The 13,534-nt window shown below is 39.6% G+C and overlaps 1 protein-coding gene across 1 annotated transcript; it reads left to right on the top strand.

The window, feature by feature from the left end:
- The first annotated feature begins 6,289 nt into the window (after positions 1-6,289).
- LOC109200021 (selection and upkeep of intraepithelial T-cells protein 1) lies at positions 6,290-13,068 on the top strand. Its single transcript, XM_019355397.2, has 3 exons — positions 6,290-6,966; positions 9,347-9,700; positions 9,939-13,068. Exons 1-3 carry the CDS (start codon positions 6,888-6,890, stop codon positions 10,052-10,054), a joined length of 549 nt encoding a protein of 182 aa, XP_019210942.1. The 5' UTR covers positions 6,290-6,887; the 3' UTR covers positions 10,055-13,068.
- Positions 13,069-13,534: the final 466 nt, after the last annotated feature.

Raw genomic sequence — 13,534 nt, forward strand, 5'->3', positions numbered from 1 at the left:
GGAGTATTGAGTGTAGGGAGACAAAGTAGTGATGGCTCAAAATGACTCAGATTGATGCTACAGTGAGATATGGCATAGTGTAGGAGGATGTGGAGGGGTGATGTGGTGTTGGTCCTGTGATCAAGAAGAGGAAATAATTAGAACATGAATACAGATTAAAGGGTCATAAAGCTGGCAACAAATTCCTCCACAACAACTCTGCTAAGGCAGTGCATCAATCTGATGCCACTTCTTAAGAGGGTTCACATTCACTACTCAAATTGGGCCACAAGATGGAACTCCAACACAAGGGACGGATATTTATATCGAGGTAAGCAGTCAGCCCTCTAGTTAGCCACCATGTAATACAATAATATTACAGCATGCAAGTAACAGAGTAAAGTATTTTAAACATGGAATATTAACTCAAGTTTATGTGACGCACACCATTCACAAGAAACACAGGGCTTGTTGGGTCTGTATTTCCACAAGCCCAGCTAGTTTAGAGACTTATTCATCATGAAGAAAACAAAGCACAACAGAACATCTTCAACCTGCTAGCGAGGGAAGGCTTGGTCGGAATCAGCTCTTGGAGCTCACGCTCCTCACCTGTCTCCCAAACCAACTCCTTCAAAGAGTAGCTCACTGGCAGCTATTTATTGACAAACTGTTACAATACAAGCACCTCCCACCATAAAACCTCCAAATGGTTCTAAGACAAGGCACTATGTGTCTGTGTAAACATCTGTATGCATGTGAGAATATGTGTGTGTGTGTGTTCGAGTGAGTGTGTGAGAATGTGTGTGTCTCTAGCTGTGTCCCAAAACGTCGGCTGCATCCTTCGGAGGACCCGGGCTTCGTGGGATACCTGGGCCGGATCCTCCGCAGACCAAGAAGGCCGGAAGTGCGAGGTTCTGAAATGGGACAGTCTAGCCTTCAGATTTGCGTCACCACTGTCTCGGTGGAGTTTAATAAACTCGGCCGTCTGCTCCTTGCTATCTAAAATATAACAGGCATAAATTCTCAACCGTCTCACAGTTCTGTTTAATTAGTTTTCTTTTTGACGTTTATTCAGCTGTGTGAAAATCCCGGAGGAACCCACCCGATGGATTAATAAAGTTTTATTTAATCTAATAATCTAATAACTTCGATCTCAGCCAAACCGATTTACTCCGGAACAAATAAAACACCGAAAAAGGCAAACAATTACATTTTTATGTTATCCCAGTGACTTATATATCATGTTTAACCTGAGTAGCGAAAGAGCCGATGTCTGAAAACGATGAAGCCGGGAGTCCGCTGCTCTTGCCGGTTGGAGTGACCATTGAACCCCCCAGCTTGCTATCGAGCGGGTGGGTAACAGACGTCTCCGAAAACGTCGGCACACTTTTGCAAATATACGATGTCTTGATAAACCAAGCAGATATTTGTAATTTACACCGCTACTTTCTCGCCTGAAAGTATGTTAAAAGTTTATTTTGCGACCCAGAAAGATTAATAAGACTAATTTTAAAACTTAGTAGCGGCTGCCATTGTTGGCAGCTGAAATTTGGCTGGGCCGCGCTATGAATTCTGGGATATGGGGGGCCAGGAAGGACACACCCGACCCATCCTTCAAATTCGCGGAAATGAAGGACGCATTTGTTGGCCGCATTTGAAGGAGTCGACGAATTGGGACAGCCTTCGTCGCCTGGCTGTGACGTAATCGGCCTTCAAATGCAGCCTCCGGAGGATGCAGCCGACGTTTTGGGACACAGCTGCTGTATGCATGACTTCCTGCTCACCAAAAGGGTCATAAAAGCAGGAAGCAACATCACAAGAAACAGATCTACCAGATAGAATGTATCTGCAATAAAAGCCTCTCCTGCCAGTGGTCAGAGACAAAGGAATGTCTTGATCCTATAGATTGAACTCAGACCTTACAAATTTAGGAAGCATATATATATATGTATTGAGTGTTTTTTATTCAGTCATCACTATGTATTAATAGGCCTCGCTGCATTGAATCGTACTTGTTATCTCTGTCTCTCTTCCACAGCATGTCTTTATCCTGTTTTCCCTCTCTCACCCAAACTGCTCACGGCAGATTGCCATGATTTTTATTATATTTATATTATTATTTTATTCTAATTTTTCAGTTCAAGAGAATACTTAAAATCATATTTGTATGCATAAACTGAATAAGTAACTGAAGTAATTGAATATTTTCTTTGCATTTACATGAATATCTGAAGAAATGTTTCTGATTATTTATAGACAGTCTTTGCTTTAATTCGTTCACTACATTAATTTATTATCATAGAGCAGGGATTTATGATCACCTTATAAGAACATAGAGTGATGGGATATGTGAGCAATCAAACCATGCACTAACATGAACATGTACTAACTTGGAGGAATGAGCAAAAAAAAACTTTATACGCGAGGAAAAATGTGATTGGACTTACCTCAGGGAGAAAAAAGCACTTGATGACATTGGAAACCCAAATCAGGTCTGATTAACAGTAAAGAGGTCAGGAGTCCTTTAAACGCCATAGATATATGATGTGTATGTGTGTGGGTGTTGGTAGCTTGCAGAGAGCTTTATAAAGGGAGATGTAAGGTACCAGGACACAACGGTGCTCCAAAAATCAGACGACAGAAATAAAAACACAAATGAATCTGATTCATGAAGCTCCACATAATACAGACTGTCAGTCTGAGCCACAACCGCTTTGTGGTTCATGGTTCCATTGCTGGCTGCTCCAGTTGGAAATACCAGAGTATCTTTTTACAAGATACTGGAGGACATCAAGTAGCTCTGCTGTGTTCATCAGGGTGTGAAGGAGTGGGTGTGAGAATGAATAGGTGAAACGATCCAACAAGAACTGTGAGTACTTAAAAAACCCAAATGGCTGTGACACAGGCTTTTATATATAGAAGGAGAAAAATACAGAGAATAAGCGGACGTGCTTTATTTGCTGTCACTGATAACAGATGAGAATAATAATAAAAATAAACTTTATTTATAAAGCACACTAAAAAACCAAGGGTATACCAAGGTGCTTGACAAAAAATAAAAATAAAATACGAAAAAGGAGATGGGAGGGAAAAGAGAGAGGACCTGGCACGTATCAATTATAAAACCTTGATAATCATAATACATAAAAGTAGTTTTATGTTAACTAGGTGGAAAAGCAAGATTAAAAAAGGGCAGATTACTGAAAGGAACAAACAAGAAAATGTTTCTGCTTCATCTGTTCTGTCAGTAAATTCTCTCTGGTTGTTTGAGTGATTAAAATATGTATTAAAATATGTCTTTATTACTGAATTTCTGAATTCTGTGTTAATGTGAACAAAACATTAAAGTCATTTCCAGCTTTAACACCAAAGGCTTTAGCTCAGGAAGTAGAGCAGGTAGTACCAATCGGGCTGCTCCAGTCTGCATGTCACAGTATTGTTGGACACGACATCCTGGTAACCCAGTTTTAAAATTAATGTTATTTTTTTTATTATTTAAATAGTTCTTATATACTAGAAAGAAAAGCAGTGAGTATCTTCGTGTTAATAGATAAGGAAAGCTGCACATGTAACCAGTGAATCAGTACTGTGTGTGTTGATTCACAGGGAGTTCCTTAACGGCCACATAGAAAATCTGACTCATCTGACTCTCAACAGAACATGCAGTAAACCTTAATAGGTTATTGGCTTAATAGGTTATACAGGTCATAGTGTCTGTCTTTACCCTGCATTTGAAAAAACAAAACAAAACAAAAAAAACAACAACCTCCATGTGAATAGGAAAACATAAGAAAACAGGCTAAACTTAACAGGGCCTCAAAATTCCCCACATCCACACATTTGTGCCAAACACCTTCAGAGCTGCTCTGAAAGCACCAGAGCTGCATGATAGATTTGCTTGATGTTAATACAGGAATGTGGATAAATAGTTGTGTGTGCACTGATTCCTTCGGCCGTTTTGCCTGTGAAGCCATCGTTCTCTAACACTTACTTACTTATTTACTTATGCCTAATAAACTTCCTGCTGTATAGGCCATCAGCATCTTCCACAGTGCTCCGTGTTCTCTCTGTGTTGGAGTTCTCTTCATCGTGTATCCTTTGGCCTCCCTTCCTGGGTCTGTGTCAGGTCTTGTCTGTCTGCTGTTGCCTGGTTTCCACAGCGTACGTCTTATTCATCTCCATCTTTTTCTTCCTTCATCTTGTCCTTTTAACACATCCTGTGTAAAAAAAAAAAAAAAAACCCCAAAAAAAGAAAAACACTTGTGTTGAGTTTAATGTTCCTTAGTTACCTTTAGAAAAACAAAATTGCTTTCTTCTCACTGACTCAATGAACTATTTTATTTCTCTTCCGTTCTGATCTCAGTGCTGAGCTGCACAGCAAACCAAGGTCAGTAACCTTAGTTATTTATTTATTATATTATATTTATAAATAGTTTGTTTTTTTCAAATGCGTTAAATTGTCACGATTGATGCATTGCTTTAGTGGTAGGTTCCAATGTAAGGGTTAGGATTAGGGTTAGGGTTGCAATGAGAAAGACAGAGGGGAAGGAAGCCTATGTAATGCTTCCGTTCTTCATGAATCACAGACACTCAGAAAGGTTGGCTTTTCACAGTTTATTCCCCTGCAGAAGACAGAAAACACTTAACAGGTGTCTTCTGGTGGTACAGCAATTGTAGCTCCCTCACAGTGCAAACGCGCGCTGTGTAAACAGACTTAAAATCAACTTCTTAATAAAGAAAAGATGGAAAATAATCATTTCTTCAATTTTACAGTCTGTCACACTGAACTTGTATACAAAAAGAAATCTTATCACTTATAAAAATACATTTCACAACCGTATAAAACAAAATAACAGGATAACAAAAATATCACTGGCTAAACATTTCCCTCTAGTGGACAAATTAACAGTAGCGCATTACATTTTCATTTGCTTGTGCTTTGCAGACAAAATGACTGTTAACAAGCTCACGTACCTGCAGAAGACAGAAAACACTTAACAGGTGTCTTCTGGTGGTACAGCAATTGTAGCTCCTACAATGTAAAACAACATTACAAAAAGCACAGAAAAACAGTAAATCCAAACACATTTACTGCTATGCGCAGCAACCACTAGGGGGCCGACAGAAGCTTACTGCCAAAGAGCATAAATACGGCACAAACACCTTTTAACAGCAACCAGCCTTTGTTTCGGTTACACAGTAACATCCTAACATCAATATAAACCTATATGCATCGACATGTACAACTTATGTATCAACATTCACACCAGAAACCATAAAAATGCCAGAGCCTTTCATTACAGAACTTACCCTCACAGTGCAAACGCGCGCTGTGAGGAGCGGAAGCCTTACGGTGCATTCACACCGGACGCGAAAGAGGCGAGCGAAAACGCCCAAACGCCCCTAATGTCACGCGTGCACATTTGCACCTCAACGCGTGTCCAGGGAAAATCCACCGCGCCTCAAAATTGCATGTTTCCACGCACGTGAACCGGAAATGTGGGAGGAAGTTGTGCCAGATGTGTTGTGCTGCAGATGTCCTCTGAATAAACACATTATCTTGTTAGCGGAAAGGTATTTGTACATCAGTGGGAAAATATCAGGACAGTAGGTGGGCTTGCTAGCTTTTGCACGGTTTCATTGGGTCAGTCTGGAAATTAAAAAGCAGAATGAATGAACTTACCAGGTTGCCCAATCTCCTCACTAATGTGCCTCCAAGCTAGGTCCGTTTTATTCCTGTCTCGGTAGAAGTAGCAACATGCATCATTTAGCTCTGGATGATTAGCCACGGCACAGATGAGCTTTTCCTCCATACGGGGTGACTGGATCTGCCCCTTTGACCTAGTTACAGCCACGTCACCAGGCTCCTGATTGGTTGTCGGGGCGTGATTTGACACCGGAGTTCATATTTTCCAACTCAGCGTGTGCACAAAATGCAACACACAACCTGACGCGCGTGGTTTTCTTTCGCGAGTCACACGTGCCCCACGCGGTACACTGACGCGCATTTCACGGGTTTTGGCGTTTTCCCGACGCAAATCTGCCTCCGCATTTTCGCCAGACGCGCAATCGCGTGTCATCGTGCTCTTTCCATTGACTTTACATGTGAACCTGACGCTCTGGCCGCCTCTTTCGCGTTCGGTGTGTGCGCACCGTTAGCAGCTTCTAAACGCTAGAGTGAGATCCGGCTTCTGGGTTTTCAAAAATAAAATACAACAAAAAAAAATGATAAAATTCACACTTAAAATAATAATTAAGACCAGGTGAGTGCATGTTTTTCAGATGTCTTTTTAACTCCGTTACACCTACACTGAATGAATACACTCCTGCTGCAGAGCTGGCCCTCCCTAATAGTGAGAGTTCATTCTTAAATGGAAAAAAAATCAAAATAAAATAAAGGCTTCATTTTATTATCAGAAAAATGCTGTGTAATGGCTCTCAGAGCCCTGGAAGAGGAGGTGGTGTAGTTTTATTGGCATGTTTTTCCTCACTGTAAGAAACACACAGGCAGAGCTGCCACACTGAGACCTGATAACCAACGGCAGCAGCTTTCACACTGGCACAAGTCATTTCGCTCTCAGTGCCTGGATTTTTGTTTTCTTACATGGATTCAATACAGCAGGATCAGGAGTGTCTCTTAGCAACACGCCACTGAACAGTCATGTATTAAAACGACTGTAAAACTATACATGAGTATAATTTAAAGGCTTTAAAATGACATAACAGAATACTGTAGGTAGTGTAGTTCTGCCATCAGTGTTTTATTAGTCTATTCATTTATTGACTCAAGAGCAAAGCCTTTCACCCACGCCCACTGCATTGTTCCCACTTAACTCCTCCCACTTCCACTTCTTCTCACAGTCAGAATTTTTAGCTTTCACAGCACTTTAGTTTTCATTCATCAGTTCATGTATTGGAGGGTGAGAATGGTTGTGTTTCTCGGCTGGACTCTGCTCTCTGTGTGCCTGCTGGTTTCTGCCTCGCAAGGTGAGCTGTGGTCTCTACCAATTTTAAAACATCTGGGTTTAATAAGTAAGCCAGGATTTACAACTTTTTTCATTTTTTTAAAAGAAAAATTGCTTCTATTATCTAAGATGTACAATTAGAATTAAATGCAACCTAAACCTGCAATGGGTGCCTTCAAGATAAAAGTTATGAAAATCAAGTTAAGAAAGTATCAAATATTGAGGAGGAATTTGGGATGTGGATTTTTAACCCTTAGTTGGTGTTCATGTTTACTTCAAATGTGTTTAAAGATGTTTTCCATTAAGACTTTAGGAGTTACAGAGATTTTTATTCACAGTCCCTCATTTTCAGTTGGGGGATTGTCTGTACATGTAGTTTTATGGGCAGGTGAGGTCTGGTTCCCTGTTATTTCATCACAAATGAAGTAGACATAATAGCTGAGGTTGATTCATGCTGTTGAATATGGACTTCATAGTGAGCTCAGCAGCACTAAAAGGGAGAAGAGAGAGAAAGGAGGAGTATTATTCTTAAAGTCTAGAACAGAGATATGCCTCTAATAATATTAGTGCAGTCTACGGGGCCATACTTGGCTGAGCTTCGTCCAAATGCTCTGAAACAAATGATTTTTTTAAACTATGCAACCTAAGGGTTTCTCACGGTGAAGAAGATGAAGAAATGGGACAGTCATCAGCAGCAACATTAGTCATCTAATTTCTGCCCCACAGGGCAGCTTTTCAGGTGAATACAGACAGACACACAAACAAGCAGCAGCTGAATGTGGTCGTCATGATCTCCAGGTCTTGGAACCAGGGTTTTTAACTTTAGGTTGTTTAGGGTTTGTCTGCGTTTATAGTTTTAAATTCTATTCAGTAAAGCTGTGTAAATCTTCCTTTCAGATGGAGTTAATATCTGATATTTAGCTTTCAGTGTGGCGTGTATTCCCATACACTCAAAATGTGAGGGCTAGGTTGCTGGGTCTTTTGGGTAAGCCATCATAGATAATTTAGCTCTCAGAAGATAAATTGTTGACTAATTTGTTAATTAATCTAACGTGTGGCAAACCACTGAAATAAAGTTCAGTGCATAGTTGATATAAATTGTCATGTTCATGTCAACACCTTGATAAATAATGCTAAAATATATATATATATATATATATATATATATATATATATATATATATATATATATATATATATATATATATTGTGCTGTGATATTATGTCACAGGAGTGTAAATCTGTAAACCCTCAGAGTCACATGATCAGTAACACATGTGAATGGCAGCCACACATGATTCCCACTTTTCTGTTTTAAATTAAACCCTGTTTAAAATTCATGATGGTACACGTGCATCGTAGCCTCTGACAACGACACTTTACTTTACAATTACTTATTTTCAAAAGTAATTAGTTTCTTAGTTACTTTTTAAAAACATGATTTACAACCTGAATAGGTGATAAAGCGATAGATCTTCTACTCTTCTACTTTCTGCCTAATCCATCATATAAAATGTAATCAAATGGAAAATTCTCTGTTTAAAACTTGTTTTATTAGTTTTAATCTTTTAACTTTATGCATCAAGCAAAAATTAAATTATATGCAACATTCTCTGACTGGAAGAAATTTGTTTAACATTTAAACCTATTTTCTGCATATTCCAGCGTATACAATGAAATATCTTTTTGTGTTTACACTCAGTCTTTCAAATAGATGCAAGTGAAACACAGCAGAAAATAAATAAAATCAAACACTAGCGGTCCTGTTGCTCTATTTTCACCTATAAAGCAGGCGTGGGGTAGGCGGAGGTTTGCCCTGGTCCAGTTAAGCTGCAGCAGTCAGTGGAATAATCTGCAAGATTCTCTGGGAATTTCCCATTACGTCATAGTGCACTCGGTGCTTGCTTGGAAGTTCAGGGTTTTTTTTTTATGTTTTTGTCACTTTATATGGTATCAAACTCAAAGTAAGGTCAGTACTTCCACGCTTTAAACGCTGCATGCTCATACTCTCTCCCACACTCTATATATTACCCATTGTTGATCTGCACACAGCTGTTGTCACAAACGTCGCACTTGCTTAAGTCACTGTCATGAGTCATTCTTGCAAAAAAAACTCACCGTTTTAGTAACACAGTAACGCAGCGTTCCTACGGGAAAGTAATGGTCTCTACGATCTGAAATTTAAATGAGCTTCTCTGCCTTAAGAAACTCTTTTCCTTTTCCTCAGCATATAAGAAATTTTTAAGGGCATTGGAAAAAAAAATTTCACCAGTTAAACTAGTAAACTTAAGCGGAATTGAAGTTAAAGGGAAATTCTCAGCAGAAGAGTTCTGTCTGCTGTAGAAATGAACATTTGTACTTTGACCTTTAACATCTCTGCTCTCCGGTTTTTCTTTTTTCAGCCCAGAAAAACATCACAGCTGAGTCTGGACAGAATGTCACGCTGACATGTCGAGCTCCAGGCAACATCCAGACTGTGGAGTGGAGCAGAGCTGACCTGGGAGAGAAATATGTTTTTTTGTATCGGGATGGGAGGAAAACTTTAGTGCACCAACATCCATCTTTTAAGGACCGGGTGGATCTACAGGACAAACAGATGAAGGATGGAAACGTGTCCTTGATTCTGAAGAATGTGACGATTAATGACACTGGAACATACGAGTGTCGTGTAAAGGCAAACAAAAAAAGACGCAGGAAGAGAGCTAATCTGAATGCTCCCCCCATCAGCATCATCTACCTTCATGTTGATCCTCCAGGTGAGTGAGTAGAGTTGAGTGTGTGTGTGATCAGAGGTGAAGCTGCTTCCTGGTTGTTGATGTTTGTTTCTAAAGATGTTGTTGATGAGACTTTGTAGAAAGCAGCTGGTCTGAGTGATGTGATCAGAGTGCAGTAGATAATGTCTGACAGCAGTTTGAAGAGGAAATGGATTCTGTTCTGTTCTTCACTCATCACCTACCTGACAGCTGACACCTCACACCTGTTTCTCACCTGCAGGATCTGTTGGACTGATCGTTGGTGTGGTAGTTGCTGCTGTCCTCATCATTGCTGCTTTTGTTGGGTTTGTGATCTACAGGAAGCATAAAGGAGAAAAGATTCAGGGTTCACACTAACCTACCGATGATCTGCAGCACATCTAAGTGTCTCAGACCTCTGAACAGCTCCTGCTGCTGTCCCAACTTCCAAGTGATATTAGTGAACAGGGGGACAGACAGCAGGGACCTCACAAAGAAATTAATTATGAAGTTTCACATTGAAAAAGTTATTCTGTCTTATCTCGGGGTATGGAGACAATGTTAAGTCTTTGTGAGGAATGCAGAGTAAAGAAATTCTAAAAGAAAACAGAATTCTGCTGATTTAACAGTTATTGTGTTATTTGCTGCTTCCAGCTTACACAGTACTTCAACTTCAACTTTATTTATTTATAAAGCACTTTAAAACAACCACAGTTGACACAAAGTGCTGTACATTAGAACTGTTAAATAAAATAACATTAGATATAAGTGAAAACCAAATAAAAGAAGAGTGAAATCATTAATTAAATAACTACTTCAATTAAAAGAAAAACTAAGTCTCACTGAGGTTAAAAGCCAAGAATAAAAGTGAGTTTTAAGACGCGATTTAAAAGTGGACAGTGAAGAGGGCCTCTCTAACGTGTATGGGCAAATTATTCCATAATTTTGGAGCCACAATAGAGAAGGCCCTGTCCCCTCTGAGCTTCCTCTTGGATCTCGGTACCTCCAGGAGCAGCTGGTCAGCTGACCTGAGAGACCGACAGGGTGTGTGGAGATGAAGAAGCTCAGAGAGGTAAGGCGGGGCAAAACTGTGAAGGCATTTAAAAACAAACATGAAAATTCTAAAATGAACTCTAAAAGACAGCCAGTGCAGAGAGGCTAGCACGGGGGTTATATGCTCTCTTTTTCGAGTTCCTGTTAGGAGTCGTGCAGCTGCATTTTGAATCAGCTGCAGACGTGAGAGCAATGACTGACTGGCCCCCACATAAAGTGAGTTACAGTAGTCCAGGCGGGAAGAAATAAATGCATGGATCACTGTTTCAAGGTGCTGCCTCGAAAGAAAAGATTTTACTCTTGCCAGTCACCTTAAATGATAAAAACTGGACTTCACCACTGCTCTGATTTGGTTGTCCAATTTAAAATCACTGTCCAACTTGAAACCAAGGTCAGTAACAACAGGTTTAAAATAGACTTCCAGGGATCCTAAAACATCAGAGGAGGACTCACAGGGACCACTGGGTCCAAACACCAACACTTCTATTTTCTTTTCGTTAAAATTTAAAAAGTTCAGAGCCAACCAAGCTTTAATATCATCTAGACATGTCAAGAGAGGTTTTATGGAGATGCCATCCTTGTGCTTTAGTGACAAATAAATTTGGCAGTCATCGGCATAACAATGAAATGAGATCCCATGCCTTCTGAGGATAGAACCCAGAGGCAATAGATACAGTAAAAAGAGCAGTGGCCCTAAAATTGAGCCCTGTGGGACGCCGCATGACAGATGAGCAGAAGACGATTCGTAACCGAGAAGGCTGACAGAGAAAGTTCTATTTGACAAATAAGACCTAAACCAATTAAGTGCAGTGCCACCAATACCCACTACATCATGTAATCGAGAAATTAGAATATTGTGGTCTACGGTGTCAAAGGCAGCAGTTAGGTCAAGCAAGACAAGAACAACATGGTTACCACAATCGCATGCCAGAAGGATGTCATTAAAAACCCTTAATAATGCACATTCTGTGCTTTGAAGAGTTTTAAAACCTGATTGAAAAACCTCAAAGATGCCATTATCATCTAGAAAATCTTTCTAGTAAATCTAGTAAAATTAGACTTGCTCATAAATTCCAATTTTTTAAGAAAAGTGGTGCTTCTGTTTTTTACTAATCTTATTGCTGCAGATTAGTGTCTCAAAATTTAACTCAGCACTTTATCAGGCTTTAACACAGCCTGATAAAGGATATGTGGAAATTGCTTTAGTTTGTCAGTAGATCAAGTGTGAAGTGAAATTAATTTGACTGATTCAACGGTCATTCTTGGAGGTTGTTCAGCAGCGTAAATGTGACCTAAAAGGAGACCAGAATCAAATGTAAAAACATTTATACATACATGCACATATACATCATGCACACTCATGTGAAAATGTGATGCTCAGTTTTCACGGCTGTAACCTTCGAGCTATGCTTGATTTATGCTTATTTATGCACATGTTAAATGTATTCCCACATGAATCTATGTTGGCCTTCAGCAAATGTTACCATGTTGAGTAAGGTAAAATCAGAGCTGTTTTCCTGATACTTTAAACTGTGGCTGTAAGCTTGACACAACTTGCTAAGTCATTAATCCCACTTTTGAACTTTATTCATTGCCATTGTACAGTTGCCTGCACAGAGGAATTAGCTAGCAAGACCACAAAGGTGCAAAACCCCCAATGTCCAAACATAATATAATAAATAAGGGTGGAAGGGGCTTTGGTCATTATATTTCTAATCTTTATTTATGGTACACTAAACATCTGAAACACAATCATGTTTAATTCCTGTGGAAATCAAATAAAAGAACAATTTCAACAATAGTGATAATGTTAAAACAAGAGATTGAGGAAATTTCAGTGGAAGTTTGAAACAGGTGTTGGGATGAAATTCATGTAATCACATATTTGCCGTGTGTGATTTGGCAGTGCCAGGAGCTCTGTCATCTAAAACACTGCATTTACTTTTACACGAGTATGAATAAACTCATGAGGAACAAAAGACTGTCACAGATGCAACCTGATTAAGAACTGATGAACAACTGCTGCAGTGTGATCCTGTAACCTCTCTGTCATTGTTCCTATTAACATGTGAGAATGATCAGTGAAAATGCTTGTTTGCAAAACTCAGCAAGAGCAAGAAAAGAGTAAAACTTACATGTGAAAATCATCATCACAGCGTTTCTGGTTTTCAGCTCTTTTTTTTCTTAAGAGGATATTTGTGTATTTATCTTGTGTTTATATTTTGTGTATTTTTTTGAATGTCAAGCAGTCGTTTCATCGTGACACTTCTTGCTACAAAAATCAAGTACACAATCAGGCTTCATGTCCGTTTTCACACAGAATAAAGTCCTGAAGTATTCCTGTTGTTTGCCAGTCTTTTTCTTTTAGACTGAATTTAACTCATCACCCTGTGACTCATCCAGCATCTGTGTGGCAGGGTAACAAATCAGGTCCAACACAGACTGCCGGCTCTGTCTGCAGTTGGTCAACAAATCCCAGTCATAAACTGCACACAGTGCAAAAAAATCTTTTCTTATAATTTGGCTCAGTGTAAAGAGGTGGAAATACAATCCTTGGATTCGAAATAGTTTTTTCTTAACAATGGGAGGAAGAAACCTCTCCTGGGCCTTTCTGGATGGAGTTTGCATGTTCTTCCTGTGTAGGCTCTGGGTTGTCGTTAGTGTGGTTAGGTGATCTAAATTGCCCACAGGTGTGAACATGAGTGTGTGGTTGTCTGTTTCTTTGCATCAGCCATGTGTCAAGCTGGTGACCTGTCTAGACTGTATCCTGACTCTCGCTCTCTGGCAGCTGGGTTAAGCCTCCAT

Source organism: Oreochromis niloticus, unplaced genomic scaffold, assembly GCF_001858045.2.
Source record: "Oreochromis niloticus isolate F11D_XX unplaced genomic scaffold, O_niloticus_UMD_NMBU tig00002581_pilon, whole genome shotgun sequence".
Lineage (NCBI taxonomy): Eukaryota > Metazoa > Chordata > Actinopteri > Cichliformes > Cichlidae > Oreochromis > Oreochromis niloticus.

Bases quoted from the DNA above. Each gene is read 5' to 3' on its own strand.
- LOC109200021 (XM_019355397.2), top strand. From the start codon at position 6,888: ATGTATTGGAGGGTGAGAATGGTTGTGTTTCTCGGCTGGACTCTGCTC. The intron at 6,967-9,346 runs GTGAGCTGTGGT...TTCTTTTTTCAG, and splicing joins GCTGGTTTCTGCCTCGCAAG to CCCAGAAAAACATCACAGCT. The intron at 9,701-9,938 runs GTGAGTGAGTAG...TCTCACCTGCAG, and splicing joins CCTTCATGTTGATCCTCCAG to GATCTGTTGGACTGATCGTT.